General features: G+C 39.5%; 1 protein-coding gene across 6 annotated transcripts in view; it reads right to left on the reverse strand.

The window, feature by feature from the left end:
* The window catches only part of abcc9 (ATP-binding cassette, sub-family C (CFTR/MRP), member 9), a 38,443-nt gene extending 12,688 nt beyond the window's left edge, over positions 1 to 25,755 (reverse strand). For 2 of the 6 annotated variants that reach the window (XM_060889130.1, XM_060889132.1), the window contains exons 1-26: positions 25,473 to 25,575; positions 25,073 to 25,288; positions 22,893 to 23,057; positions 18,583 to 18,724; positions 18,247 to 18,368; positions 17,971 to 18,137; positions 17,212 to 17,454; positions 16,630 to 16,824; positions 14,347 to 14,517; positions 14,048 to 14,203; positions 12,566 to 12,700; positions 12,301 to 12,463; positions 12,177 to 12,217; positions 11,910 to 12,058; positions 10,327 to 10,435; positions 5,073 to 5,180; positions 4,155 to 4,227; positions 3,800 to 3,905; positions 2,914 to 2,952; positions 2,573 to 2,608; positions 1,481 to 1,582; positions 1,186 to 1,270; positions 878 to 958; positions 572 to 709; positions 196 to 321; positions 1 to 33 (exon numbers count right to left, since the gene is read on the reverse strand). The exon at positions 1 to 33 is cut by the window's left edge and continues 67 nt beyond it. In XM_060889130.1, coding sequence (XP_060745113.1) covers positions 1 to 33; positions 196 to 321; positions 572 to 709; positions 878 to 958; positions 1,186 to 1,270; positions 1,481 to 1,582; positions 2,573 to 2,608; positions 2,914 to 2,952; positions 3,800 to 3,905; positions 4,155 to 4,227; positions 5,073 to 5,180; positions 10,327 to 10,435; positions 11,910 to 12,058; positions 12,177 to 12,217; positions 12,301 to 12,463; positions 12,566 to 12,700; positions 14,048 to 14,203; positions 14,347 to 14,517; positions 16,630 to 16,824; positions 17,212 to 17,454; positions 17,971 to 18,137; positions 18,247 to 18,368; positions 18,583 to 18,724; positions 22,893 to 23,037 — 2,865 coding nt within the window. In that variant the 5' untranslated portion in view covers positions 23,038 to 23,057; positions 25,073 to 25,288; positions 25,473 to 25,575. Of the gene's footprint in view, positions 34 to 195; positions 322 to 571; positions 710 to 877; positions 959 to 1,185; positions 1,271 to 1,480; positions 1,583 to 2,572; positions 2,609 to 2,913; positions 2,953 to 3,799; positions 3,906 to 4,154; positions 4,228 to 5,072; positions 5,181 to 10,326; positions 10,436 to 11,909; positions 12,059 to 12,176; positions 12,218 to 12,300; positions 12,464 to 12,565; positions 12,701 to 14,047; positions 14,204 to 14,346; positions 14,518 to 16,629; positions 16,825 to 17,211; positions 17,455 to 17,970; positions 18,138 to 18,246; positions 18,369 to 18,582; positions 18,725 to 22,892; positions 23,058 to 25,072; positions 25,289 to 25,472; positions 25,576 to 25,705 lie in introns of those variants that run through there. The other 4 variants (XM_060889133.1, XM_060889135.1, XM_060889134.1 and 1 more) reach the window with 4 other exon arrangements.
* Between the last annotated feature and the right edge of the window lie 510 nt (positions 25,756 to 26,265).

Here is a 26,265-nt window from a genome sequence, read left to right on the forward strand (position 1 = left end):
CTCAAGAGTAGTCTGACTCTCAATATCTGTGTCCTGGAATATATCAACAGTGATGTCACATCTTGCAAAGCCCACAAATCAGCTAAGAGAATTTTACCTGCACTCTTTCTGTACATGCTACTGGAAGAGCACCAACATTTACATGCTCTTTGTGGCAGTTTAAATGGATGTTTGGGATGAGTTAATTAGCCTGACCTTCTTCAGTTCCTGGTCCTGCCTGTTCATGAGAGTCTTCCAGTGCTCATACAGCTCCACATCGTGTATCTGGATGTCCTTTAAAGTCCCCTCTCTCAACACAGATCCATCCTTCATTGCTATGATCTGACAAGCAAGAATCAGCAGAAAATCTTAAACAACGCAGAAAAAAAACCTTGATAAATAAAGGGTATAAACATGACTATAAACCGGGACTGAAACTTATATAATTCGTGTATTTATTCTTGGAAATAGTTTGATATGTGTTCATTAATTATCATCAAACTTTGCTATTGACCCAACAGAACCTGAGCAGAACCTGAGCAAGCATGTCACTAAATTTGAAAATTATTTTACACAATCTTCTGACACTGACCCAATCTGCATGAATGAGGTACTGCAGCTTGTGTGTAACTAGGACCGTGGTGCGCTTATCGTCCTGCAAGAACTTGAGAATGCCCTCCTGCATGAGATGGTCACTTAAATGGATGTCCAAAGCAGAAAATGGGTCATCCTGTGGGGGGACAAGATGCATATTTCCACCGCAGAGACAGTGATGAGTTTTCTCAGACCACACACATTTGTGTAACATTTCTAATACATTCTTAATAAAGTCCTGAAATCTGTAAAATTAAATGATCAATTGCTTATCAATATCTCACAAATTGATCTGATTTCATACCAGAAAAACAATGTTGGTGTTCTGATACAGAGCTCTGCCCACACATATCCTCTGTCTCTGACCTCCGCTGAGATTTATTCCCTGAAAAGCGTCACACGCAAACAATTATTTTAACAGTTAAAATAAAAGGGTTTCCGTTCTTTATTATTGATATGCCGGTCTTTTCATGGTATTTATTAATAGCCTATGATCAGGTTAGTGGTGTTAACTCAACTGATGTAGCACAAATCCCAGGTCTCTTAGAAACATATAGTAAAAATGAACTGAACTCAGAGAAATAACTCATATGTGACAGATTTTCCTCTTACCCTTTCTCCAATTTCAGTCTGGTCCCCGAATGGAAGGAGATCAATATCTGGCTGCAGTGAGCAAGCATCAATCACAGCCTTGTATCTGTAAGTTGAAAACAAAAGAAAGTAATTATATTTCTGCTAACTTAAGGACCAAACAAATGCACAGGATTTTTTAACGTGACAATCACTTGGCCAACAATATGCAGTCAAGATAACTAGAACTAGAACGGCAACAATGTCATTTTGAGTGCATTGATTACCGTTTAAACGTTACCCAGTGACCCCTTGTTTTTACAAAGGCAGCTCTCACCTCTGCTTGTTGAAAGGACTCCCAAATGTGATGTTCTCCTCTACAGTAGCATTTAGCAGCCAAGACTTCTGAGCTGCGTATGCCACAGAGTACCTGTTCTTACTGTGAGGGGAAACAAAAATTACATCAAAGTGAAGGATGGCTCTATTATATAGCAGTAATGACCACAACAAACCAAGGGTTAAGAAAATGAAAAAAATTCACAAGTTAATGATGATTTAAAAAAATGCCGGGAGTCAAGACATTGACAATGACTGAAGACGCTGACCATGGCTTGTTTGTATTATGTTAAAAATAAGGAAATTAACCTATAAATCAAGTACATATAAAGTTGTGATAAAAAAAAAACAACCTTTAGGTCTGCAACATCCAATAAAACATCAATAACGTAAATAAATACTTTTTGGCCATACCTTATCATTAATGGAGGAAAAACATTTTAAAGACAGCAAAATGTAGTGCAAGAAAGACACCAGAAACTGTAATACAGTACATAAAGGATGTTTTTTTAAGGATAATAAAAACAGTTTAAAAAACACTGAACTTGAAGAAGCTGCATGGTGCAGGAGGATTGGTCCTGATGAGACCCATGGGAAGTATACCTTCTTTTGTGTATGCACACATAAGACTACCTTACAGAGATGTACTGTATGTATGTTGACGTTGGTGTTTTTATAGCAAAATACTACATCGGGAAGTCACCATATGACCTAAAGGTTTCGATGAGTTCAATGATAGCAGATGCTTAAGAACTAGTGATTCAGGAACTTAACCACACTGGTGATTGAAAGGCGTGGATCAAACAGTGATCATTCCTTAGTAAAGATTCTTCTGAATTCTAATACATGTGTGAAAAACTAAATAACATAGATCTATAAAGGTGAACTATGACATTTTTGGAATTATTTTGTAATGAATCATAACGGTAATCCATAGGAATAGGTTTCTGGACTCCCAACATTTTATCTAGACCATCAAACATCATATCTGGATGGAAATTTTACACAGCACGTCGAAGAATGGATGGTTAGAAACATAGATGTGTAGATGGATGGACCACTGCACTTCTGTTACACAACTGCAAATAAATACCTCCGTTCTTCGTAGGAAAAATCTGTGTCATACTCGCTGTTGACAGGGGTCAAAACATCATTTTGTGAGTCATGGAAATTAGAAGCTTGAGTTAAAAATTGAAATACCACATTCACACATCCCCATAGCCTTCAGAAGCCTTTTAGCTGATCTTGTTTTACTGATTATTCTTAAAGCAGGCATTAATTTCTTTAAGAGGTCACACAAAGACACACAAGTTTTCAAATCATCAAACACCAAAGGATGTTCTGTATGGCGACAGTAACGATGTTGCCTTGGGTAGGATGATCAGGAAACTCTTTGTGTGTGTTCACATGTGCATAAACATCTTTATGGAATACCTTATGCAGCCATCATGGAACATCTCACATTCAGGAAGACTGATTGAGCGTAGCATTGAAGGAGGACACAGAGAAAGATAGAACACACATGAAAAGAGTTAGTTTGCAGCCCGTTGCTACAATCTGCAAGTTCAATGACAGTCTCCCCGCTCATCCATTATGACTATAGCGATATATTTAGCTGGATGTGGAGAGTGCTGTCATTGTTTTCAGCACTCTTCACATACAGCTAAAAAAAATAATCCTAAAAATAATGTTTAGTGTTCACAACAGAACAGCAGAGCATGAGAAGCAGAAAAGAAGCATAGTCTCAGTCTAATCTGAATCAAAATGTGCTACTAGGTAAACAAGATTTACAGAAGTTAAGAAAGAACACTGTAAATTACACTTTTTTTTACTATATGACATCGTAATCGGACATTTTTTGCAGTGCCAAAAACAGGCTGTTAGATGATGTAATGCAGCACAAAAAGAGCACGTGGCAGACTTACTGACTTTGTGTCACACTGTTGAACTTGGCAAATGCTAATCAGAGACCATCTCCAGTATGGACTGAAAGATGGAGGCATGAGCATTTTTACCAGTAACAGGAAACAAAAGAGAACACCAACAGTGTTAGTGATAAGCACTGAATGCGTCTGAATGATGAAGTGGTAAGTTGCCATGCTTGAACAAAAACACATAAAATGAATGCAAAGAACACATGGAACACACACACCGATACATATATGCACACACATATTACACACACACATTGTGGTAAAAATGAAGTGTGAAATGTTTATTCCCTCAAATAACGTTGATTAGCATTGGATATTAAGACATACAGTACATTTCTCAAACTCTCTGAGATTACGGAGATAAATCGACTTTAAGGTTGTCTTACTTGCTCCAATAGACTTTTCCACTGAGATTCTGCATCTCGCCCAGCATGGCTAAAAGTAGTGATGATTTCCCACAACCCACCTGGCCCACAATCATGGTCAGCTGACCTGCAGAGGGCAATCCAGCATAATGCATTAAGGAATGTAATAAACAAATGTATTAATTTCACATTTTGTCATCATAATTAAAAATTTATTCATTGTATTAATATATTATTAAATCTGAATAGTTTTAGGAATAAATCTTTGTAGTAAAAAAAAAAAATATTTTTAGACGGTAGCTTTGGGGTCATAACCAATAAAACAAACACTGAACCAGAGATGCTTTCTTTCACCCAACACTGTGGGTCATATTACCTGAAGGAATGCAGATGTTTATGTCAGATAGGGTCGACAAGTTGCTTCCCCATGTGAAGTATCCATTGGTCACCTTAACAAAGCAAAACCACGTGAACTGAGTTTAGAAAAGGACTTCAAATTTAACCCACGTTTGCCTCTTATCTCACTTGCTGCAAACTACCACACTGTGTTAGATGGTTTTGGGAACAAAATGTTTATTTACAGTGACAATAATGTTCCTATCCATCAAAAAAAAAGCCATGCATGGGTCAAATCCGCAGCAGAGAGTCAGTGGGAAAAGAGCAAAATGGACAATGGAAAGCAGCTGGGAGCAGTGCTCAAGAATGGGAGAGAAGGAGTAGAAGTGAGCCAATAAGCGGATGTGACATGGGTCAGGGAGTCAGGTCTAGTGCATTATGTGGATTTGTTGTTATTGAGTTCATTAGTTAGGAGGCTAGTTTGGCCCATTGGGAGGCTTCAAGGAAATGGACCCTACAGGGACCTTAAGCCAGAAGAACAACAAAATAAAACAAACTATAAAACAAATGACTATTAAATTCTTCTCACGAGAATTTTGGACATCTTTCTGGCTGTGGTTATAAAGAAAATCAAAACCAAATCTAAATTTATCTAAAACATGTCAGACTAGGTTCAGAATTTTCATAGAATTAATGCATTCTTTAATACCGTTTCATTTTCTCTTAGTTTCAGTTTACTGGGCAACAATATTATTGAGAGCAAAAACATCCACATTCAAACGTGTACGTGTCAGACGTGACACGTACATGGGATAAAGGTTAAAAGCAGCTGAGATGAGAACGAGCAGACCCTGCGGAGCGCTCGCGTAATTCAGTAGCAGGATGTGCTCTGTGAGTGTGTGAGAAGGGCCTGAGAATCTGAGCTGATGAGGCTCTGTGGAGGCTGGTGATCCCTGACCTTCACGGCGACATCCTCCGTCTCGGTGGGACGCAGCTGCCTGCGCATGGGCTGATCGTAGTTATCCATCTGATAACGTAGTGGCTGCTTCCTATTTATCACCTTTGTCTGCAAAGGCGTGAGAGACAAAAAGAGAGAGAAAGAGAATGTGAGAACATTTATGCTGTCTTATGAATAGTATGACGGAATTACATATATGGAAAATTCAGGGTATGTTAACCCCAAAAGGATGATTTCTTTGCGAATACGAGCAGAAACACAGTTTTCCTTGATATATATATATATATATATATATATATATATATATATATATATATATATATATATATATATATATATATATATATATATATATATATACACACTCATCTACAGTCAGTCCTTTATTTTCATGCTTAGTAAAGATGGGTAAAAAATAATTATAACAGTAACTAAATGCCTGTAAATGTAAATATTCTCTGCAACAGTAAAAATGAATGAATTTAGAAAAATACCCGAGCGGTGTAAATAATTGTGTCAGTTGAGACTTCATGTATTCTCTTTCTTGCCCCCTCCCTCTCATATCTCCCTCCTTGAACAGCCACCTTATTGTGTTGGAGGGGTTAGAGTGCCTGAATGATACTAGGAGCTATGTTGTCTGGGGCTTTCTGCCCCTGGTAGGGTCTCCCAAGGCAAACAGGTCCTGGGTGACGGGCCAGAAAAAGAGCGGTTCAAATCCCTTTATGAAGAAAGATAAAACAAGGTCCGTGACGTCAACCGATATGGCGCAACCGGGGCCCCACCCTGGAGCCAGGCCCGGGGTTGGGGTTCGCATACGAGCGCCTGGTGGCCGGGTCTTACCCCACGGGGCCCGGCCGGGCGTAGCCCGAAGGAGGGACGTGGGGCCGATCTCCTGTGGGCCCACCACCTGCAGGAGAAACCGTAAGGGGCTGGTGGATTGTGGATTGGGTGGCAGTCGAAGGCGGGAGCCTCGGCGACCCAATCCCCGGGCACAGAATCTGGCTCTAGGGACATGGAATGTCACCTCGCTGGGGGGGAAGGAGCCTGAGCTGGTGCGGGAGGTTGAGAGATACCGACTAGATATAGTTGGGCTCGCCTCCACGCACAGCTTGGGCTCTGGAACCCAACTCCTCGAGAGAGGCTGGGCCCTCTACTACTCTGGAGTTGCCCGCGGTGAGAGGCGGTGGGCTGGTGTGGGCTTGCTCATAGCCCCCCAGCTCAGCAGCCATGTGTTGGAGTTTACCCCAGTGAACAAGAGGGTCGTTTCCCTGCGCCTTCGGGTTGGGGAGAGGTCTCTCACTGTTATTTGTGCTTACGGGCCAAATGGCAGTGTAGAGTACCCGACCTTCTTGGCGTCTCTGGGAGGGGTGCTGGAAAGTGCTCTGACTGGGGACTCCGTCGTTCTACTGGGGGACTTCAACGCTCACGTGGGCAGCGACAGTGACACCTGGAGGGGTGTGATTGGGAGGAACGGCCCCCCTGACCTGAACCCGAGTGGTGTTCTGTTATTGGACTTCTGTGCTAGTCACAGTTTGTCCATAACGAACACCATGTTCAAGCATAATGGTGTCCATCAGTACACATGGCATCAGGACACCCTAGGTCGGTAGTCGATGATCGACTTTGTGGTTGTTTCATCTGACCACCGGCCGTATGTCTTGGACACTCGGGTAAAGAGAGGGGCGGAGCTGTCAACTGATCACCACCTGGTGGTGAGTTCGATCCGATGGCCGGGGAGGAAGTTGGACAGAGACTTGGCAGTCTTGGCAGACCCAAACGTACTGTGAGGGTCCGCTGGGAACGTTTGGCAGACTCTCCAGTCAGAGAGATCTTCAACTCCCACCTCTGGCAGAGCTTCAACCAGATCCCGAGGGAGGTTGGAGACATTGAGTCTGAGTGGACCATGTTCTCCACCTCCATTGTCGACGCGGCCGCGCGGAGCTGTGGCCGTAAGGTCTCCGGTGCCTGTTGTGGCGGCAATCCCCGAACCCGGTGGTGGACCCCGGAAGTAAGGGATGCCGTCAAGCTGAAGAAGGAGTCCTATCGAGCCTGGTTGGCTTGGGGTGACTCCGGAGGCAGCTGATAGGTATCGGAGGGCCAAGCGAGCTTCAGCCCGGGTTGTTGCAGAGGAAAAAACTCGGGTCTGGGAGGAGTTCGGTGAGACCATGGAAAAGGACTATCGGTTGGCCTCGGAGAAATTCTGGCAAACCGTCCGGCGCCTCAGGAGGGGGAAGCAGTGCCCTGCTCACACTGTTTATAGTGGGAGTGGGAATCTGCTGACTTCGACTGGGGACATTCTCGGACTGTGGAAGGAGTACTTCGAGGATCTCCACAACCACACCGACATGTCTTCCACTGAGGAAGCAGAGGCAGAGGGCTCAGTTGAGGACTCGTCGATCCCCCAAGCTGAGGTCACTGAGGTGGTTGAGAAGCTCCTCAGTGGCAAGGCATCGGGGTTGGATTAGATCCGCCCTGAGTACCTCAAGTCTCTGGATGTTGTGGGGCTGTCTTGGTTGACACGCCTCTGCAACATCGCGTGGCGGCTGGGGACAGTGCCTCTGGACTGGCAGACTGGGGTGGTGGTCCCTCTGTTTAAGAAGGGGGACCGGAGGGTGTGTTCCAACTACGGGGATCACACTCCTCAGCCTCCCCGGAAAAGTCTATGCCAGGGTACTGGAGAGGAGAATCCGGCCGATAGTTGAACCTCGGATTCAGGAGGAACAATGCAGGTTTCGTCCCGGTCATGGAACACTGGACCATCTCTATACCCTCACCAGATTGCTGGAGGGTTCATGGGAGTTTGCCCAACCAGTCCACATGTGCTTTGTGGATCTGGAGAAGGCATTCGACTGTGTCCCTCGTGGTGATCTGTGGGGGGTGCTCTGGGAGTATGGGGTCCGTGGCCCTCTGCTAAGGGCTGTCCGGTCCCTATATGACCGGTGCAGGAGTTTGGTTCGCATTGCCGGCAGTAAGTCAGACTTGTTCCCGGTGCATGTTGGACTCCGGCAGGGCTGCCCTTTGTCACCGGTTCTGTTCATTATTTATATGGACAGGATTTCTAGGCGCAGTCGGGGGCCGGAGAGAGTCCGGTTTGGGGACCACGAGATTTCGTCTCTGCTTTTTGCAGATGATGTTGTCCTGTTCGCTTCTTCAAATCAGGACCTTCAGAGTGCACTGGGACGGTTTGCAGCCGAGTGTGAAGCGGCGGGGATGAGAATCAGCACCTCCAAGTCCGAGGCCATGGTTCTCAGCCGGAAAAGGGTGGCTTGCCCCCTTCAGGTTGGTGGAAAGCCCCTGCCTCAAGTGGAGGAGTTTAAATATCTTGGGGTCTTGTTCACAAGCGAGGGAAGGATGGAGCGGGAGATCGACATGCGGATCGGAGTATCTTCTGCAGTGATGCGGTCGATATACCGGTCTGTTGTGGTGAAGAAAGAGCTGAGCCGCAAGGCGAGGTGGCTCGGTGGCTCGGGCATCTGTTCCGGATGCCTCCTGGACGCCTCCCTGGGGAGGTGTTCCGGGCATGTCCAACCGGGAGGAGGCCCCGGGGAAGACCTAGGACACGCTGGAGGGACTATGTCTCTCGGCTGGCCTGGGAACGCCTCGGTATTCCCCCGGAGGAGCCAAGGGAAGTGTCTGGGGAGAGGGAAGTCTGGGTGTCCCTGCTCAGACTGCTGCCCCGCGACCCGGCCCCGGATAAGCGGTAGAAGATGGATGGATGGATGGAATTTAGAAAAATTTCTCTGCGGATCACGATAAACTGGTAACATTTAGAAGCCAAAGTCTCCAAATCTAGGGTAAGATCAGCACTATGCCAACAAACTGTTTGTAAAGTGTTCCAAAAGAAACACTTTCTTTTTTCCTATCCATAAATGTAAAGCATTGGAAAGTAGATGTGGGCGTGTCCAGCAATGTGAAGAAAAGAACATATGAACTTTATACAAATATGGAGAGACCTGGTGCAGCGACTACAAATGTAGTCTACAAATGTGTATGAAGACAGTGGAGAGCGCATGATCTGTGGCAAAGAGCACACACTGCTTCTGCTTCATCTCGTAATTGATGCATATATACACTGCTGAATTATATATACACAGTCTTTTGAGTTTACAAAAGCGGGCCTAGAACCCTGAGGAGTGCTCTCAGAATTATTCCTCTGTATTAAATCTCATCAAGCTTTATGAAAGAAGAACCCAATGTTGCCAAAATACTAAACAGAGCGGTGTCAATAATTGTGTCAGCTGAGACTTCATGTATTCTCTTTCTTGCCCCCTCCCTCTCATATCTCCCTGCTTTTTCTCTCCCTCTGACACCCTTTCCTTCTCGGGAGCACATGCACGAGTGTCTCATCTCTCAAAAAACAGATGAGTCTGGAGACTTCTTTAACATGTTTATAGGTTCTCATTCGACTCAAGAGTCACACCCTGACTGTCTCCACTTAAATCTCTGGTGTCGGGAGAGACACACCACTGCAGCAGGGTCAATAAGTATACGGTTAGAACAAGGTCATCTAAAATTCTGTGACATTATGTTCAAAATCGATGCAAATTGACTTTTCAGCAACATTCAGAACTACAGTTGATAGTGAGAATGTGATCATAACTAATACTGTGATTGAAATGGATTGCAGTTGAAATCAAATCATTTAATCTAAAAGATTTCCTCATAAAATGTCTTGCCCTCAAACGACGCTCCTTATGTAAGAGATTCCTGAATTCTACCCATTTTAAATATCAAGGTTACCAACCAGAGAAATATAGACATCCGCTCGAAATAGAAGATACAGTCAATGACCACTTTAATAGGAACACCTGTACAATTGCTCATCTGAATGGGTCATTATCCATTTCACCAAATTGTCAAGAGCTTCATTAGGTTTTTTTTGTTCCTTTTTATGCTCACATGTCATGATAAAGTCTCAGTGACTTTGACTGTTGCTTGGCTGTTGAAGCCAAGTGTAATGCTCTGCTGCCACATCATTAGCTTTGGCACTGTGATTCAATGAATGTTGCAGGTATTCAATACAGTAGACAGTGAACGCAATATATCTGCTTTTATCCACAAACAAGAAGACAAAATGTTTGTTTGGCCATCTGTTTGCATTATTGCCAAAATGCATGTCATTTATTTAAAACATTATTAGGCAATTGTTTTTATTTATTGTTCCCAAAGACTTGCCAAGACTGTGGCAAAGACTCCACCCATCCATCCATCCATCCATCCGTCCGTCCATGACAGAGTGTATGTGTGTACTTACACCCCCAGAGGATTTCTTGTAAGGCTCATAAATCATCGGCATGTCTCCATTTCTCCAGCTGTCATCACCGATCTCTTCGCTCTGTAAGAACTCTCCAAGCTTTTGAACACTTTCGGAAACAAGCAAAAGAACCATCAGTGAGGTCAAAGAGCTAAATAATGTGTACATGATAATAGCACAATTATTAAACAATCTAGAACTATACACGTGAGTAAAAACTAGTTCAAATATTTCCAAAGATAATATGCTACATAAATGTATGATAGTCATATTTAATCATATGCTTTAATCTGGAAATAAAAATTTCTAACACATTCTGAAATACTATGCGATTTAAGAAGTATCTTAGCTATGATTCACAGTGATTCTCAGTGATTCCTGGATTTAACTGCAGGCATGTTCAAGCAACATTACAGTCTAGAGGCAATAAAAGAACTGACAACTTTATTAGCATCATTTAAGATGATGCTCAAATAGTAGGCAATTTTAGAGATAAGAGCTGATCTTAAAATGAGCAGCATCAAGAGTTACACCAAAGACTTTAACTTTACCTTTAGGTTTTACAGAACAGATGTGAAGCTCTAGAGCACATATGTCAAACTCAGGCCCGCGGGCCAAATTTGGCCCACGGTGTAATTATATTTGGCCCGCGAGATCGTATCAAATGTGCACAACAGCTGGCTAGCCGCATGCTCCACTAATACTACAAATCCCAGAATGCCTTGGCACTGTATTGACGCGTAGTTACGAACATCAAGCGCCCCTCATTCTCTGTTGACAGTCGTTAACAACCATGCTACAATCACATCGGGCAAGTTAACTCCACCCTCCACAAAAATGACCAAACGAAAGATGGACAATAGGAGCTTTCAAGAAAGGTGGGAGGCAGATTATCTGTTCACGAATATAAAGGACAGACCTGTTTGTCTTGTGTGCGGAGCTAACGTGTCTGTAACGAAAGAATAATAAGGACCTGGACGGTTTTGAAAAAGATCCACTTCAAAAAGGAACTTAAAATGATACAGTGAGAGGCATCATTTATTTTATTTATTTAAATAAAAAATGAACACCACTAATGAGTGTGTGTGTGCCCTGCGATGGGTTCGCACTCTGTCCAGGGTGTATCCTGCCTTGATGCCCAATGACACCTGAGATAGGCACAGGCTCCCCGTGACCCGGGGTAGTTCGGATAAGCGGTAGAAAATGAGTGAGTGAGTGAGAGAGAACACCACTGATGTGTCTTTTATTTCAAATTTAATTTCTTATGTGTTTGTAATATCAAGCTCTGGTTGTTCCAAATCCTGTGTTCAAGCAAAACTAAAGTTTGTTTCCATATGAAGAAGGTTGAACATTACATATCAGTTGCAGTTAATTTTTCACTAAATATTCAGTTTGGCCCGTGACTTCAGTTTTATATTTTGACCCACTGTGAATTTGAGTTTGACACCCCTGCTCTACAGTCATCTGTTTGTAGGCAGACTTACATTCTGTATTTCCGTTGTATTTTGGCATTAACCTCAAATTAGTTTAACATTCATAGAGAGTTTTGTTTTCATATTTTTCTTAGATGATGAACTACGTACCTGACCTGGGCCTTTACTGCGAATCGGACCACAGTGGAGAGCAGGAAGAGTGGAGTGACCAGGATGTGGAAGAGAGCCAGAGAGGAGAATGCCTTGGCTGGAGTCAGTCTGTCATCAGGGTCGCTGATATATGCGTGAGTAACAAAGGTCTGAAAGAAAATATATATTTCTTTTAATAAGATACACTAATGATGTCTACATGAATTCTATATGGATATTGTGTGAGAAGAGAGAGACACTATATGGATATTATGGTGACTGTCTTACCACTAACACAGCAGCAATGGGGATGGCTGCGTTCATAAAAACTGAAAGGAGAAAATAAGAGACAGTGATTTGTTGTTTGGCAGAAGAATTCCTGTAATTAGAATAAGATTTCAATAATGCTTACTGGACATGGACGTGTAAAAAGCAAACGTCCTGAGGCTGGTGAGTTCCTTGTTCCTGGTGTCCAGCACACTATCACAGAAAATGTTTTCCCAGGCATACAACTTCAGCAGCTTAATGCCTTTCAGGATCTCTGTGGTTTTTTTCAGGCGGTCTGTGGAGTAGTCCTAACAGAGAGCAAATGTTTGGTGTTAAAGCACTTGGAAACAAAACAGCTCAGATTATTATATCATTGTGCTTTAGTACAAATATGTGTTAAAAGGGTGTACCAGTGTGTTTTTTTGGGTGTCAGCAAGCTTGGTGGCGATGAGGTACTGAATGGGGGCCAGCAACACAATGACCAGTGCACCAATGAGAGCGCTGAACCCCAGCAAGTAATACAGCAGGATCACACCCATAACAATCTGAGTAAATAAGAAAGAGAACATGGCATGAATTGTAAAGCAAGTACACACATGAATGTATAACACCACCTTTTTAACCCATGCAGTGTTCAAATCAATACAACTCAATAATCTTCAACTTGCACACTGCATGTGATGCATCTGGGTAATTATATCACATCTGCGGTGCTGTTTGTCTCCCTCTAACAAAACTTTCACTCACTCATGTTACCTGAACACATCAACCCTTATGAAATATCTGCAATATTCCACATCAGTTCTTTAACAGGAAGCTGCATCATCCAAACTTCTGAAGATCATACGAAGAAGAAAAGCGATCTCAATCTTTTCATTATTTTCAATTCTACTGACAGACAAGGATATCGCTGACTTGGAATAGAAACCATTGTTGTGTACAATATATGTGAGAGTAAATTATGAATTAAATTAAAGCATGGATTTTAAGTAAAATCATTAGAAGTCTACATTTAAGAAGTAGAAATTGATGCCAGAGATACCACTATAAAACCCCATAACCACTATTTTTCAACTCGCTTACTCATTTAAGACCAAAATACAGACAGAGGACCTTTTAAGAAATGAGACTGCTTCCTGTGATTCATTCTTATGAATGGTTAAATGCATGTTCCCTTATACACAACACTGAGATAAAATGAATCATTTCTAAGCCCAATTATAGAAGCAAACTGAGAGATCTCAATAAAATATTGTACAGTTTCTGGAAACCCCAGCAATTTGTTAAAGTAAACCAGGCCATGTGAGTGCTGAATGTGATTCATTCCCAACCCCACAGAAAGGATGTTCACCTTTAACTGGTTTATACAAGAAATGTCTTCAGGGAAACAATGAATAATCACACTTTGTCTCGCTAATGCCCAGAGAAAAATGTTTCTAGAAGGGCGAAATGCAACTAGAAGGGCATGATAATAGTTGTAATGCACACATTGTAATTTGTTAACCAAAAAAATAAACCATGTGCGTATCTTGTGTAAATTGTTAAATGACATCATGGAAGCAAACGTTAAAAAAGCTTTTAAAGCAGAAATCATTATAAAAGCTTCTTAGACTTCTAATTGATTAAAATGAATGTACATTTACCAGACACCCTTGTCCAGAGCGACTGCATTTTATCTAATTTTTTTATACAACTGAGGGTTAAGGACCTTGCTCAGGGAATCAAACTCACAACCTTCTGATTGGTAGGCCAGCACATTAACCACTTGGCTACTACATCCCTGGTAGATCAGAATATGTTCATATTACCATTTTCCAATGTTTTATAATGTTTCAAAATAAAAATATACTGTTTCCATGTGGATACTTTAAAGATAAAAGCACTGCATTTACCTGCACAGGCATTGCCCACAAGTTAGGGCACAGAAACAGGAACCACATCAGCTGGTTGGTCTCTATAGCCACCAAGTTGTTGATCTGTCCAAGAGTCATCTCTCCCATAGACATGTTGGAGGTGGAGAGACGCAAGATCTTGTTGTAGATCATTGCCTGGGAAAACGCAATTACCTATTAATCTCACGCTAATAACAAAACGCTCAAGTATTGCTTTTTCTAAGAGGTAGGTTGAACGGGACAAAATCTATATGTCTAAGCCATGTTTCCATGAAACATTTCTAAAGTCCATAACCCACCAAGAGTGCTCCTCGTAGGTTGATGCCTGTTTCTATAGTGACGTAGTAGGAGGCTTGTAAAAATGTGCGCTGGAGCACCAGGGCCAGGAAGAGAAGCACAGCCAGAACATACGCCTTTTTGAACAGCTCCGTGGAGGACATAAAGTAGACTCCAAATGGTAGATCCTCTGTCTTACAGGCACAAGATAAAAACAAGGTCAAAACAAAAAAAAATATAACAATGCACAACACACACACCCACACATGCAAACACACACCATGGAACACACACCATGGAACAAACTCTGGAAATAATGATCTAAAAATAATCAACTAAAGTAGATGCAAGTACAAATGACTTTGAAATGCCGAACACTGTACAAGAAAATGATGGACTCATAAAAAATAATGTCCTTGTGATGTTTTGTTAGTACTGCATCACTGGCAGAAACCAGAGGGTGTGAGTGGGTGGGATGCGAATGTAGAACTATCCAGGTCATGAAGACACGTGCATCTGTTCTCACTCGATGCCTGCTACCTTTCGACAAGGCTAACCTAATCTTCATCTTTAATCAGACACTACAATGACCTAAACTATTAAGTAACTGTGTCATCGCTGTCAAATGCACTGATGTCATCTCTCGTCTCGGTTATACGCACATTGCTCTCAGCAGAGGTGACTCTGTTATCTAATAAAGGCGTTGTCTGCTGTGATGGTAACTGGAATGGTGAGAAAATGTCACAGTAGATGTTTCTATACTTGAAAAAAAAAAGCATGTCTGGATATATGATGTGATGCGTGAGGTAAATCGAAAAAGGATGACGCTACGGATGAAAAGGCAAGACTCCTGATAATACGATCAGCCGATGAAGTCATATGATTTGTTAATTGCTAAAAATGAGGGTGGACCTGACTGAGTGATAACAGCCTGACAGATACAGAAAGATACAGCCTGTTATGTTATTTCATTAAGATCATATCTCACCTAACTGGCACTAGGGACAAACTGGAATGTGGAGTGTCTCTGAGTTCATCTGGGCTTGGACACGTGTCGTGTTTTAAGGCCTTTCACAGATGTTGTACATAAAGTACATTTTTACATATTTTAGAAAGTAAATTGTACCGTACAATTCTCAAACTTGATGACAAAATGATAACTGTTAAATGATAAATGATGTACTGTACTATGCTTTTAATAAATCTAGGTACACAAGTCAGGACCTGGAGTGTCTTTTCACAGAAGCTTTGTATTTAGTTCCTGTTTTAGCTTATCCCTTCTTCAGCTATGTCCTGGCTGATCTATAGCATCTGCAGCTTGTAACTCTAGTCTGTGTAAATATAGCCTTCTGTTAGCAATAATTCGACTCCCCTGATTCCTTCTTTGCATGGCTTTTATTTCCAATATTTTAGCTCCTTGTCTTTTGTGTTTCTTTATTTACCAGGTTTTTAATCTGGCTTTAGTTCTTGACCCTGCATTATAGATCTGTCTAAACTGACAATGATCTATAACCAGCATTTTTGGGAAAACATATTTTTCATTACAATCAATGAATTTATTTTTTCTCTTCCACTCTTATACATGCTTACACGAAACCATATTCGCAGCTGATGTACAGTACAAGCACGTAATAATAATTTATAATAATAATAATAATAATAATAATAACTTCAGACTTAAGCGCTATTCTGAATTTGTGTAAACGTTACAGCATGATATTAAATGCAAAAATATAACATAATTAATTCATAGTATTGTCCTTTGCCTGGGAAAAAATAATGATACGTCATACATGGATATTCTGTACAATTGTATGCTTCTAACTTTTGGAGTTTGGAGAAAAAACACATATTGAGATGTGAGATGCTCAGGTGTGCAGAAACATTTGGCCATATAGAGTTTTAGCATTCTACTTCACTCCTATTGGATGCTTATTTCATTGCTTGTTACATGGTCTCATTCGTATATCAATGCATTAGTCATTTTTATTTATCATTTTAAAATTATCTGTTGTTTATTGTCTATTATGCTAAATTGTATAACATTACATCTAATACTGTCTATAGCCTGCATTTTCTATCTCTGATTTTTTAGGGGTTTAAGTGTTTATGGTTAAAGGCATTCCAATAGACACTACTCAAACCCCTATCTGAGATGCTTCTTCTGTAAATCTGGCATCCTTAGTTGTATGAACTACACGATTATACTGTACAATTAGCCAAAGATAAGAATATGCATAAATATATGGACATGACTACTAGAGTTTAAACTCTAAACACAGCCCAAAGACACCAAACCAACACACCTTGGTCATGTTAAAGACTTCAGTCTTGTTCTCCGGGTTCAGGTTCTCTACAATCCCAGAAATACAAAGTGGTCCAGCAAAGCCTAGTAAATCAGCCATGTAGCGGAAGGTGCTGCTGAGGAGAATGGGCCGCCCGAATGCACGGTACATGGACCTCCAGATGGACGGGGTCTTTCCCATCTCCTCGGCATTCTCCTGTGGTCAAACCCACACACAATACAAACATATTACTGGAAAATCTGGATGTCTCTTTCAGTTAAACTATCAAAAAATGAAAATGATATGAATGAGAGAATGAGTATACAATCTCATCATCATAAAGAAATTCCACACTAGCACTAGCCTTTTTAAATAAACAACCCTAACATGACTAATACTGCACTTCTTTTATTCAACACATGATATTCAGCTGAAATCTTGCAACCTTTTGGTCCAAATTAGCAACCTAATGGATTCAAATGAATTTAACTTACATCCTAAGATGCTAAGATCAGCTCACTGATTTAGATCTTGCTAGCAAACAAACCTTACACTTTATTGAAATCAGGACATGCATTAGAACACGAAACCATCTTGACTCACCCTCTGCTGTTCATAAGCGTCCCTCAGACGCATGTAGTTGGTCATAGCCCTCATGGCCATGGGCATCTTGCCAATCTTCTTCAGCTCGATGGGCCTCTTGTGAGCACCCATGATCAGAGGGTTCATCCACCAGTATGTTGCCTTAGAGAGCAGGTTAACAAAAGGCTGGAGGAAACGTACACCTAGATCTTGCAGGTCCTCTGGTGGTTTCACTCGCTGAGGGTTAGTGAAGAACACATACTTCTGCAGGGGGAGATGGCAAACATGGCACTGTAAATGTTGCCATATTTTATTTCCAGAACTTATTCCGGTTGTTTTAAAAGCAGGCACAATTTGATAACAAGTTTTACGGTAAGAAATGTTACATTTGAACTAATTTAAATGAGTAATGGGCCACAAGAAGACCTGAATGTGTTTAGCGACTAATAAATATGGGACCTTACAAAAATCTGTATAGCTTGCAAAATGAATTCCAAATAAAAATGTAAAAGTTGCCTTCACACAGGCCTTCACACCCATTGATGTGAATCCCATAATTCTTCCGGAAAGATACAGTTACAGAGTCAGAATTTTAACTTAGCTAATGTAGAATTACATCAGTGTCACATTTGTCATTAGTTTATAGCCAGGGGTTTATTGCTCTATTTCTTATTCCAGTATCCATCCCACCTATAAACATATAAAGAGTTACAAGCACAATCTAATTAGTTGTTCTTGCTTTAAGTAAATCCTTTAGCTTGCAACCCAGGAAATACCCACCCTGACCCGTATGACGTTGATCTCGACAGCCATAAGCAGGCCGTACAACACCACAAGCAGAGCTGTGATACAGAAGCGAAGATGCTGAATGCCTACTCCTTCTTCTGCAAACTTCCAGAGCTTGATGATTTTGGTGATGAACGCCAGCACCCAATAGATGAATAGTGCTGCATATTGATATAAAGATGTTAATATGAAGGTCTTAGTTAATTAAACATGCTTGCTTTCATTGTTTGTCATTTAAGACAGATATTGTATATCAATGTAGTGACTTACCGAGGAGTAATTTGGGGAAGTTGGCAGTTTCAATATTGTGGTAATAGACCACTGATGTAGTAGCTGCTATGAAGCCCATTAATGCAGGTAGAAAAAGGTGCAAGTGATTAGACTTCATCTCCCTGTTAAGAAACACAGATATATATAGTGTAAGTATGTATATATTCCTTTGGTACAGAGTAATTAGTCAAGTTTTGGTCTGATTGCAAGCAAGTTCTGCTTAAATGTAAAAGGAAAAAAACTAAAAATTTACACAGCGCGTATAAGCATTTGAATGTATTTTAGCTCATATGTGTGTTTGTATGTGTGTGTGTCTGTATGTATGGTGGAGAGTACGTGTTGGAGACGATTCCCTCTGCGATCTCGCACACGTGCACAAAAAGCAATGTGAAGGTCAGAATCCAGCGTGGATTATGGCCAGGGAAGTGCAGCCAGGTGTTGTGGTGGATTTGCACCTTCGAGCTCTGACTGCCCCAACCTACACACACACACACACACACACACACAAAGACACACAAAGACACATTTAACCTCTGACACCACTTACACTGGTTTGATCAACTCCTTTTATACACAAAATTCTTCTTTTTTGTATTATAAACATTTTTTTATGCTGATCATCATTGAAGCTACATTAACAAAAATCTAAATAATCATCAGGTTACATGACACTTTGTTTCCTCAGGCTGTACAAATGCCGATGAACCGACATCTATAAATTAAGTGACTAATATGATTTTCTGGATATCTGAATCCACAAATTATTAAACATACCCTAATCTGATTATAAGAACTTAATTTTCCTAATCAGATGATGCAATCCAGATAACATGCACTAGCAATTAACAAAGCTTAGACTATCACCAACCCTGTATCTATTACAAGCTAGCTCATGCTTTCTACATTGTGCCACATTGTATCACCAAATGCTTTCTACACTGTATCACCAAATTCTGCAAATCTCAACATTATGTTTCTCTACAGTGGCATGAACGCATGGTATTGTGGGTATTGCTCTTTTTTCTTTTTTGAGGAATACCTCGTACCAGGGTGTTGAATCTGTTAACATAATATAATAAGTGGACGGAGCATTGGATATCATGGAAGTGCAAAATCATCTAGAGTTGATAAAATCCCCAAAGTCTGCTGTGTCACCAGTATAAGATTGTAATTGAGTAGATTGAGCTTTGCCAGGAGAAATATGAAGAGCAAAATTATAGACGAGATAACAAATGCGTGAACTACAATGTTGGTTCTATAAGATGATAGTAGAGCAAAGGGCAAGCAGTGATGTCTAGTTAGAAGGTTCCTTTATGTCTGGATATTTAAAGTTTGGATAAAATAAGTCCAACGCTACAAACTGCACCTGAAGTGATAACACTGACCCCATCTAATGCCTGGAATGAAAAGGCTTTCATTGATTTTTATAAACAGAATGCTGACAAACACAAGCTAGTGATCGCGCTTCACCCAAAAACTGTGTTAGCATGAGCTACCAGGAGTCGGAAAAAGCTAAACAAATATGGAGGTGCCATGTCTTGCAGCTGTTGTTGTTAATGCCGCTGTATGTGCTGACACGCACTAAAAGAAAATATCAGAACCAGATCGAAATCCAAAACAGCACATTAGAAGAGTTTCATTCCACTAATACCTCAGAAATCTGCTAATGAGTAAAGTTGTTATTTATTACCGAAAAAAACATCACACTTTTTTATCCATGTATAGTTTTGTGTAATGATGGGAAACTACATGATCTGCTAATTAGGTCTGCATGAATCAGCAAATGTCTCGGTATTCCTAATCAAGTCTCTGGAAAGTCTATATTTTGTTTTTAAAACACATCATAAAACAGTACATTTATAAAGACACTTATTTTATTTTATCTTCATCATATCTCATCTCAAACACGTTTTGTTCATCGCGATAATCTTCACAAATGAGCACAACCGTAGTCGCATGACTGTAATGTCACCACGGCTGAGCTTCACCTTCCTTTCAGTCTTAATTTAAAAACATGTTTCCTGATATGGCTCCACTGTGCTCTAGTAGATGAATGTGAATGAATGAAAAATTGTGGTTGGAATAGTCTTTAAGTGTGAGTATAAACACAATGAGTCTTGTTCAAAAAAACAATTGACCTCAGCTATTCCTGAGTGCTACACTGTCATTGTAGATGCCTGAGGAACGCAGTGGAAAAGTGGACTTTAGATAGAAAAGATCACATGGCTTCTACATAGATACAGCAATGACGTGGGATTCAGCCCAAACAAAGCTTTAAGAGCCAGGTGCACACTCAGGAAAAAAAAACACCCTCACTTTTATAAACACACACACGGTTTCCTGTAAGCAGGATATGACACCTTTGTAACCAGTTGGTGAAAGGCCTCGTTTTATACATTATTACATTTGAGATGAGAACAGAGCCAGCGACACTGATGTCTTCTAAAAGACACACTGTTCTAGCATGCATGAATTAATCTCCTAAAGTAATTCAATGGCTCTATTGTAGTTCCTATCAGTGGCAACATCCTCATAAGACTTAGCAATGTAACTGGTCTATGTTAATACTATGTGAATTGATCACGCTCAGTCTACATCATACAGTGTAGTCATTGTAAACTTTTAGTATAAGCAATAAAATCCTATTTTGTTAAGAAATGTAATCATTTTATTTATTTCTTTATCACACATAATTTATATCTTCAATCTGACTGACCACATATTCCTTTTTTCCAACATGGAAAAGGGTAGGTAATGTTCTCCTCTGAGTGTGTCCAGCTGCCCTGTGACATTGTATGAGCAGCAGTTCAAAAACTCTTCACTCTACTGTGAAGGTTTTCCACTAGATGTCGGAGCGTGGCTTTGGGGATTAGTGATCATTCAGCTACAAGAGCATTAGTAAGATCAGACACTGATCTGCGGTCTGGGGTTCAGTCTGTGTTCCAGTTCATCCCAAAGGTGTTCAGTGGGGTTGAGTCAGAGTCAGGGCTCTGTGCAGGACACCTGAGTTCTTCCACTCCCACATTAACACACCATGTCTTCATGGAGCTCAGAGGCTTTGTGTACAGCCTAATTGTGTTTATACTCACACTCACACTTACACTTACAGACTAATCCTACATCAACTTTTCATTCATTCACATTCATTCATTTGTTTTAGATAATGCACTTATTCAACTATATAAAACAATGTTGGACACTTCATGCACGCTTGCAGCTTTGCTTATGTAGAGGAAGGAAGCGGAGCTACCAGGCGCTGAGCCTGGATGAGAAAAATGTTTGAAACGCCCGACGTCACTGTTGGACAAGACATCATACAAATGTTTTTTTTTTTTTGTTTTTTTTTTTATTAGCTCATGTTATGTGATATATTTTTCAACATTTTAAGAATTGGGTGTATTCTGCAAAAGCTATTGGTGTTGCATTACATGCTTTTGACGTCATTAACCATTGACAAATAAAAAAATTAGTGTTCCATAAAACGATGCAACCTTTCTAACATTCATACCCTAGACACTAGTAGATAGTAGATAGAAGTAGATAGAATAGTAGAAGTATATAGAATAGAGCATAGTGTAAGTGCATAGTGTGCAGTGTGTCATTTGAGTTCCAGTGAAGGGAAAATGTAGATATTCTAAATTCTGGGTTAAACTACTCCAGTATTTGGCCTTAATTCGACACACATAAAACACAGGCATGTTTGCTCTCTCTCAGACACACACGCACACACACACACACACACACATTATTTCTATTTCTGTCCCGCTTCCTGGATTCACTGAACACGGTTTCAAATTTCACTAGAACCTTTTAGCAATGAGAACCCTTCTTAAAAATAATGCTTACTAATCAACCACAGCTTTATTTTACTTGTGACAGATTATGCTAAATCTGGCTACATTTGGCAATATGCTTAACATTTGCTCTTCTTGTATTTTAGTCATTGCTTGCTTGGGAGCTTGGACTTACTCAGACTCTTCTCTTCATTCTCTTCCTTCTCATATTGACCTACATTTTCTGTTACTTTCATAATAGTGAATGAATAATAAATAGTGTGGATTAAATCTAACAACAAGGTTTCAAATATAGAAAAATATCAGTTATATCTTTTTTTTGTGTGTTTTGAGGTTGTTGTTTATTTTGTGATAGTTAGCCAGAAACGCTTGGTTTAAAATCTGCCACAAATATACTAAAATGCTAAATATTCTCTCTTGAATATTAAAATTTAATCTCAAGCTCAGGTATAAAAGCGAAATGCAGAATTCTACTGACTGAAACAAACATATAAACATATAAACATAAACTCATAGAGGCTTCAAGATAAATTGGCCTGAAGCCTGTTGATTTAGGGAAGTGTATAGCAGCAGGGTTTTTTTTTTTGTGTTGACACATTATTCATACAACAAGTGTTTATAGCAGATGATAGTAGATTAGATAATGGCAACGTTGTGTGTTTATGTTTCATCCAGTGAAACATGTAACAGATGTACAGTAGACTAGGAAGCAATATTACTGACAGTCCATGATCGGCATCCCATTACAAAATAATCCACTATATATACTTTTTTCTATAATAATCTTTTCTATACAATGACCTGGGCTTCCTATGCACCTAATAAATAAATAATGTAGAGTGCATGTCATACCAATGAAGAGGATAGGGAAAGTGATGAAGAGTAAGAAAACATGTGGAACGAGGTTGAGGGCATCCACAAAACAGCCGTTATTCAGGACTCCCTTGTTGACGCTGTAGGAGTCGTTGACATCGTTCCCGCAGAATGACAAAGCCATGCTGCCTGATTGGTATTTACCTGAAAAAAAAATTATGCACAAATTTATACAAAATGATATGATTACAGTAATGACCTACTCTTTTATTCCAGTTTTATAACACATGATGTGCTGTGCTATTCTAATATATAATATCAGTTAAAGGACAGGTAGGTCTCCTGCAGGCTTTTTAGTGACTACTGTAAATAATAGGAATATGCCACTAATCCCAAATGGATTATTTTCCTCTGACAATATAATTTAACATATTCATATACCAGCCATGTCAGTGGATGTTAAGGAATGTCCATGACACAAATGACATCCTCTTATCACTTATGTTATAAACAGTTGTTCTCTAACAAAGCTTGCTTTCTCTCTTCTGAAGTTAACAAGAAGAAAGGAAAGCAACTAAGGTACAGGAACGTACAAAGTGCTAACATGGATGTCAAAAGCTAATTGACTTTGAAAGCAACAAAGCAGACAGACAGCATAAATGTTTTGTTGCTAAAAGTGTTTGGCTAACTCCTATGTGTTAGTAAAAGTCTTAATAATAGTGAGCTAAATGAACTAGCTGGCTGGAAACACACTGAATCTAATGCACACATAGAGCATTTATGTCCTTAAATGATGTAGGCTTGTTTTTGCTTTTAAAGCCTCTGTCAAATAGTTTTCATATTTAGCTTGAGTGGATAAGTTACCAGAGACTGCACAAGTGAATCCTTTTCTCTGTCCAATTGGTGGTCTAATTTACACAAGTATATAATTCTCTACTTATATGTGAGCTTCACCAGCACAGCTTGCGGCCCTAAACACGAGTTTCGCATTATTCAGATGTCTGATCAGGTAAAAAATGGGACTAGATTAACTTAGTTAATAAATCCCTGATACGTGTCTTAAATCATGATGAAAACAGTTTAAGTTTAAAAGTTTAATACTGATTCAAAACCAACAGTTAAAAAAAAATCAGATTTGTATGAAAGCTCCGCTCAGAAGTTTGGTGTGTGAATATTTTTTGTTCAAATCACAGTGTTACACCATAACCTAAAATTAGTTAATAGAGCTATCTAAGACGTCCCAGTGGGACAATAGAATTGGAAACAAATTCCATGACATACAAGGGAAGAGTTTTATTTAGTAGCCTAATGAAAGAGACCTGTGCTTATAAAAAAATAACATATTAGCAATATATACTATGTATTTATATACAGTATGTGTGTATACTGTATACGATCTAGGTTTACAGGAATTCACACAATGAATGTCACACAATATGGAGTTTCTGCTTCTTCTGCTTCTTCTTCTTAATAATAATAATAATAATAATAATAATAATAATAATAATAATAATAATAAGAGAAGAAGAAGAACAACAACAACAACAACAACAACAAGATGAAGAAGAAGAAAAAAAACAACATCAAGAAGAAGAAGAAGAAGACAAAGAAGAAGAAGAAGAAGAAGAAGAAGAAGAAGAAGAAGAACAACAACAACAACAACAACAAGACAAACAAGAAGAAATATAATAATATAATTTGTAGTAGTACTGCCAGAAATTGTAGTAGTAGTTTTATTTCTTAATACTAGCAGTAGCTGTGGGAGTTGCGGTAGTAATAGTATTAGTAGTATCAGTAGTAGTAGTACTTGTAATAATAGTAATAATAATAGTAATAGTAATAATAGTATTAAAACAGTAATAACTCTAGCAGTACTACTTGTAGTTGTATTGTACAGACATAGTACTGTGCTTTGTTGTGGCGTTGTTACAGGACACTGCATCATTATGGAAGTCTCAGTACTCTGTAATATTAAGGCACGCCCTTCAATAATTAATACTTATTATTATTATTATTATTATTATTATTATTATTATTATTATTATTATTATATTAAGAATATACATTTGCTCTTAAGAATTTCCTATAACTAACTCAATATAATGAACTAACTCCATCCTGCAGACATTTATAATAAATTCCTTCACTCGCCGTTCAGTTTGCGGTTGAATAGAACAATTTCAGCAGCAGAAAGGAAAAGTAAATAAACGCGTACTTACTGGAACGATGGTCGTATTATCAGGGTTTCATTCCCAGATCTCGTGGTTGTTAGTGACAGCAGTGTACTCACACGCCTGATAGTGCAGAAGGATTATTTTTAGCCACCGTGCTTCAGTTGCCCATTGCGCACAATTGAGCTCCCTCCTATTGGGTTTCCACACTAACCAAGTGTACTGGGAGCAACAAACAAACTAGCCTCGCTGCCAATTCCCCTGCTTAAACACAATGCAAAAAAAATCACAGAAAATATTCTAGTTCAGGTAACAGAGTGTTTAAACAGGTGCGCATGGACACATGAGTTCAGGGAAGAAGCCTCATTCTGCTGCGTAAAATGACGCATTATTCTTCTAAATGGAAATTGTGCAGCTAGATAAAAGAATAAATGAAGAGCATATTTACCAATGACACATGCAGAGCATTCACAGTCAGAAGGATCTGAACATTTTCTACCTTTACTAAATACCTTTGCCTCTATCATACGACCACATTGACCGAAATTCTCACTTAAGCGCAATCTTAACCCCAATAGATTTGATTCTGACCTCAGGAATGGTTCGCTGTGTCGGTATGCCAACAAGAAATGTGGTCTATTTGAATTAATTTATTTACATACATAACACCGTAACACTCACCTAAATAATGTCCCAGTGGCGGTTCTAAATCAAAACGGCGCAGATTGTGTGCCCTGTCCTGTAATGTAATACAATATGGATGGCCATTGGGGTCAGCACGTTATAACGCGTACACTAGTGTGCAGGAAATTTTTTGTTTAATCATTCCAAATATTGTTTTTAAATATACATGTTGTAAACCATATATTATACAATACATAGTAAAATGCAGTGAAAATTGTCTGGTGACATTAAAACAGAATTTGCTTGCATCGAAGTAGAAAAAAGAAAATAGATCATCAACAGAAAAATGTCATGTTGTTAAGGCTTGTTTTGGTCCATTACTCAGGCACTTTTTTGTTTTAATACTTTTATTTATCAGCAGTCTGTATATATACATTTTTTTTTATTATTTATATATATATATATATATATATATATATATATATATATATATATATATATATATATATATATATATTCACAAATATTCAACCTTTTATCTGTTAATTGATTAATTTATATATAAATAATTGTGTTATATTTTACATATGATTATGTATGTTACATTGTAAGACATT

This window comes from Tachysurus vachellii, chromosome 16, assembly GCF_030014155.1.
Source record: "Tachysurus vachellii isolate PV-2020 chromosome 16, HZAU_Pvac_v1, whole genome shotgun sequence".
Taxonomy (NCBI): domain Eukaryota; kingdom Metazoa; phylum Chordata; class Actinopteri; order Siluriformes; family Bagridae; genus Tachysurus; species Tachysurus vachellii.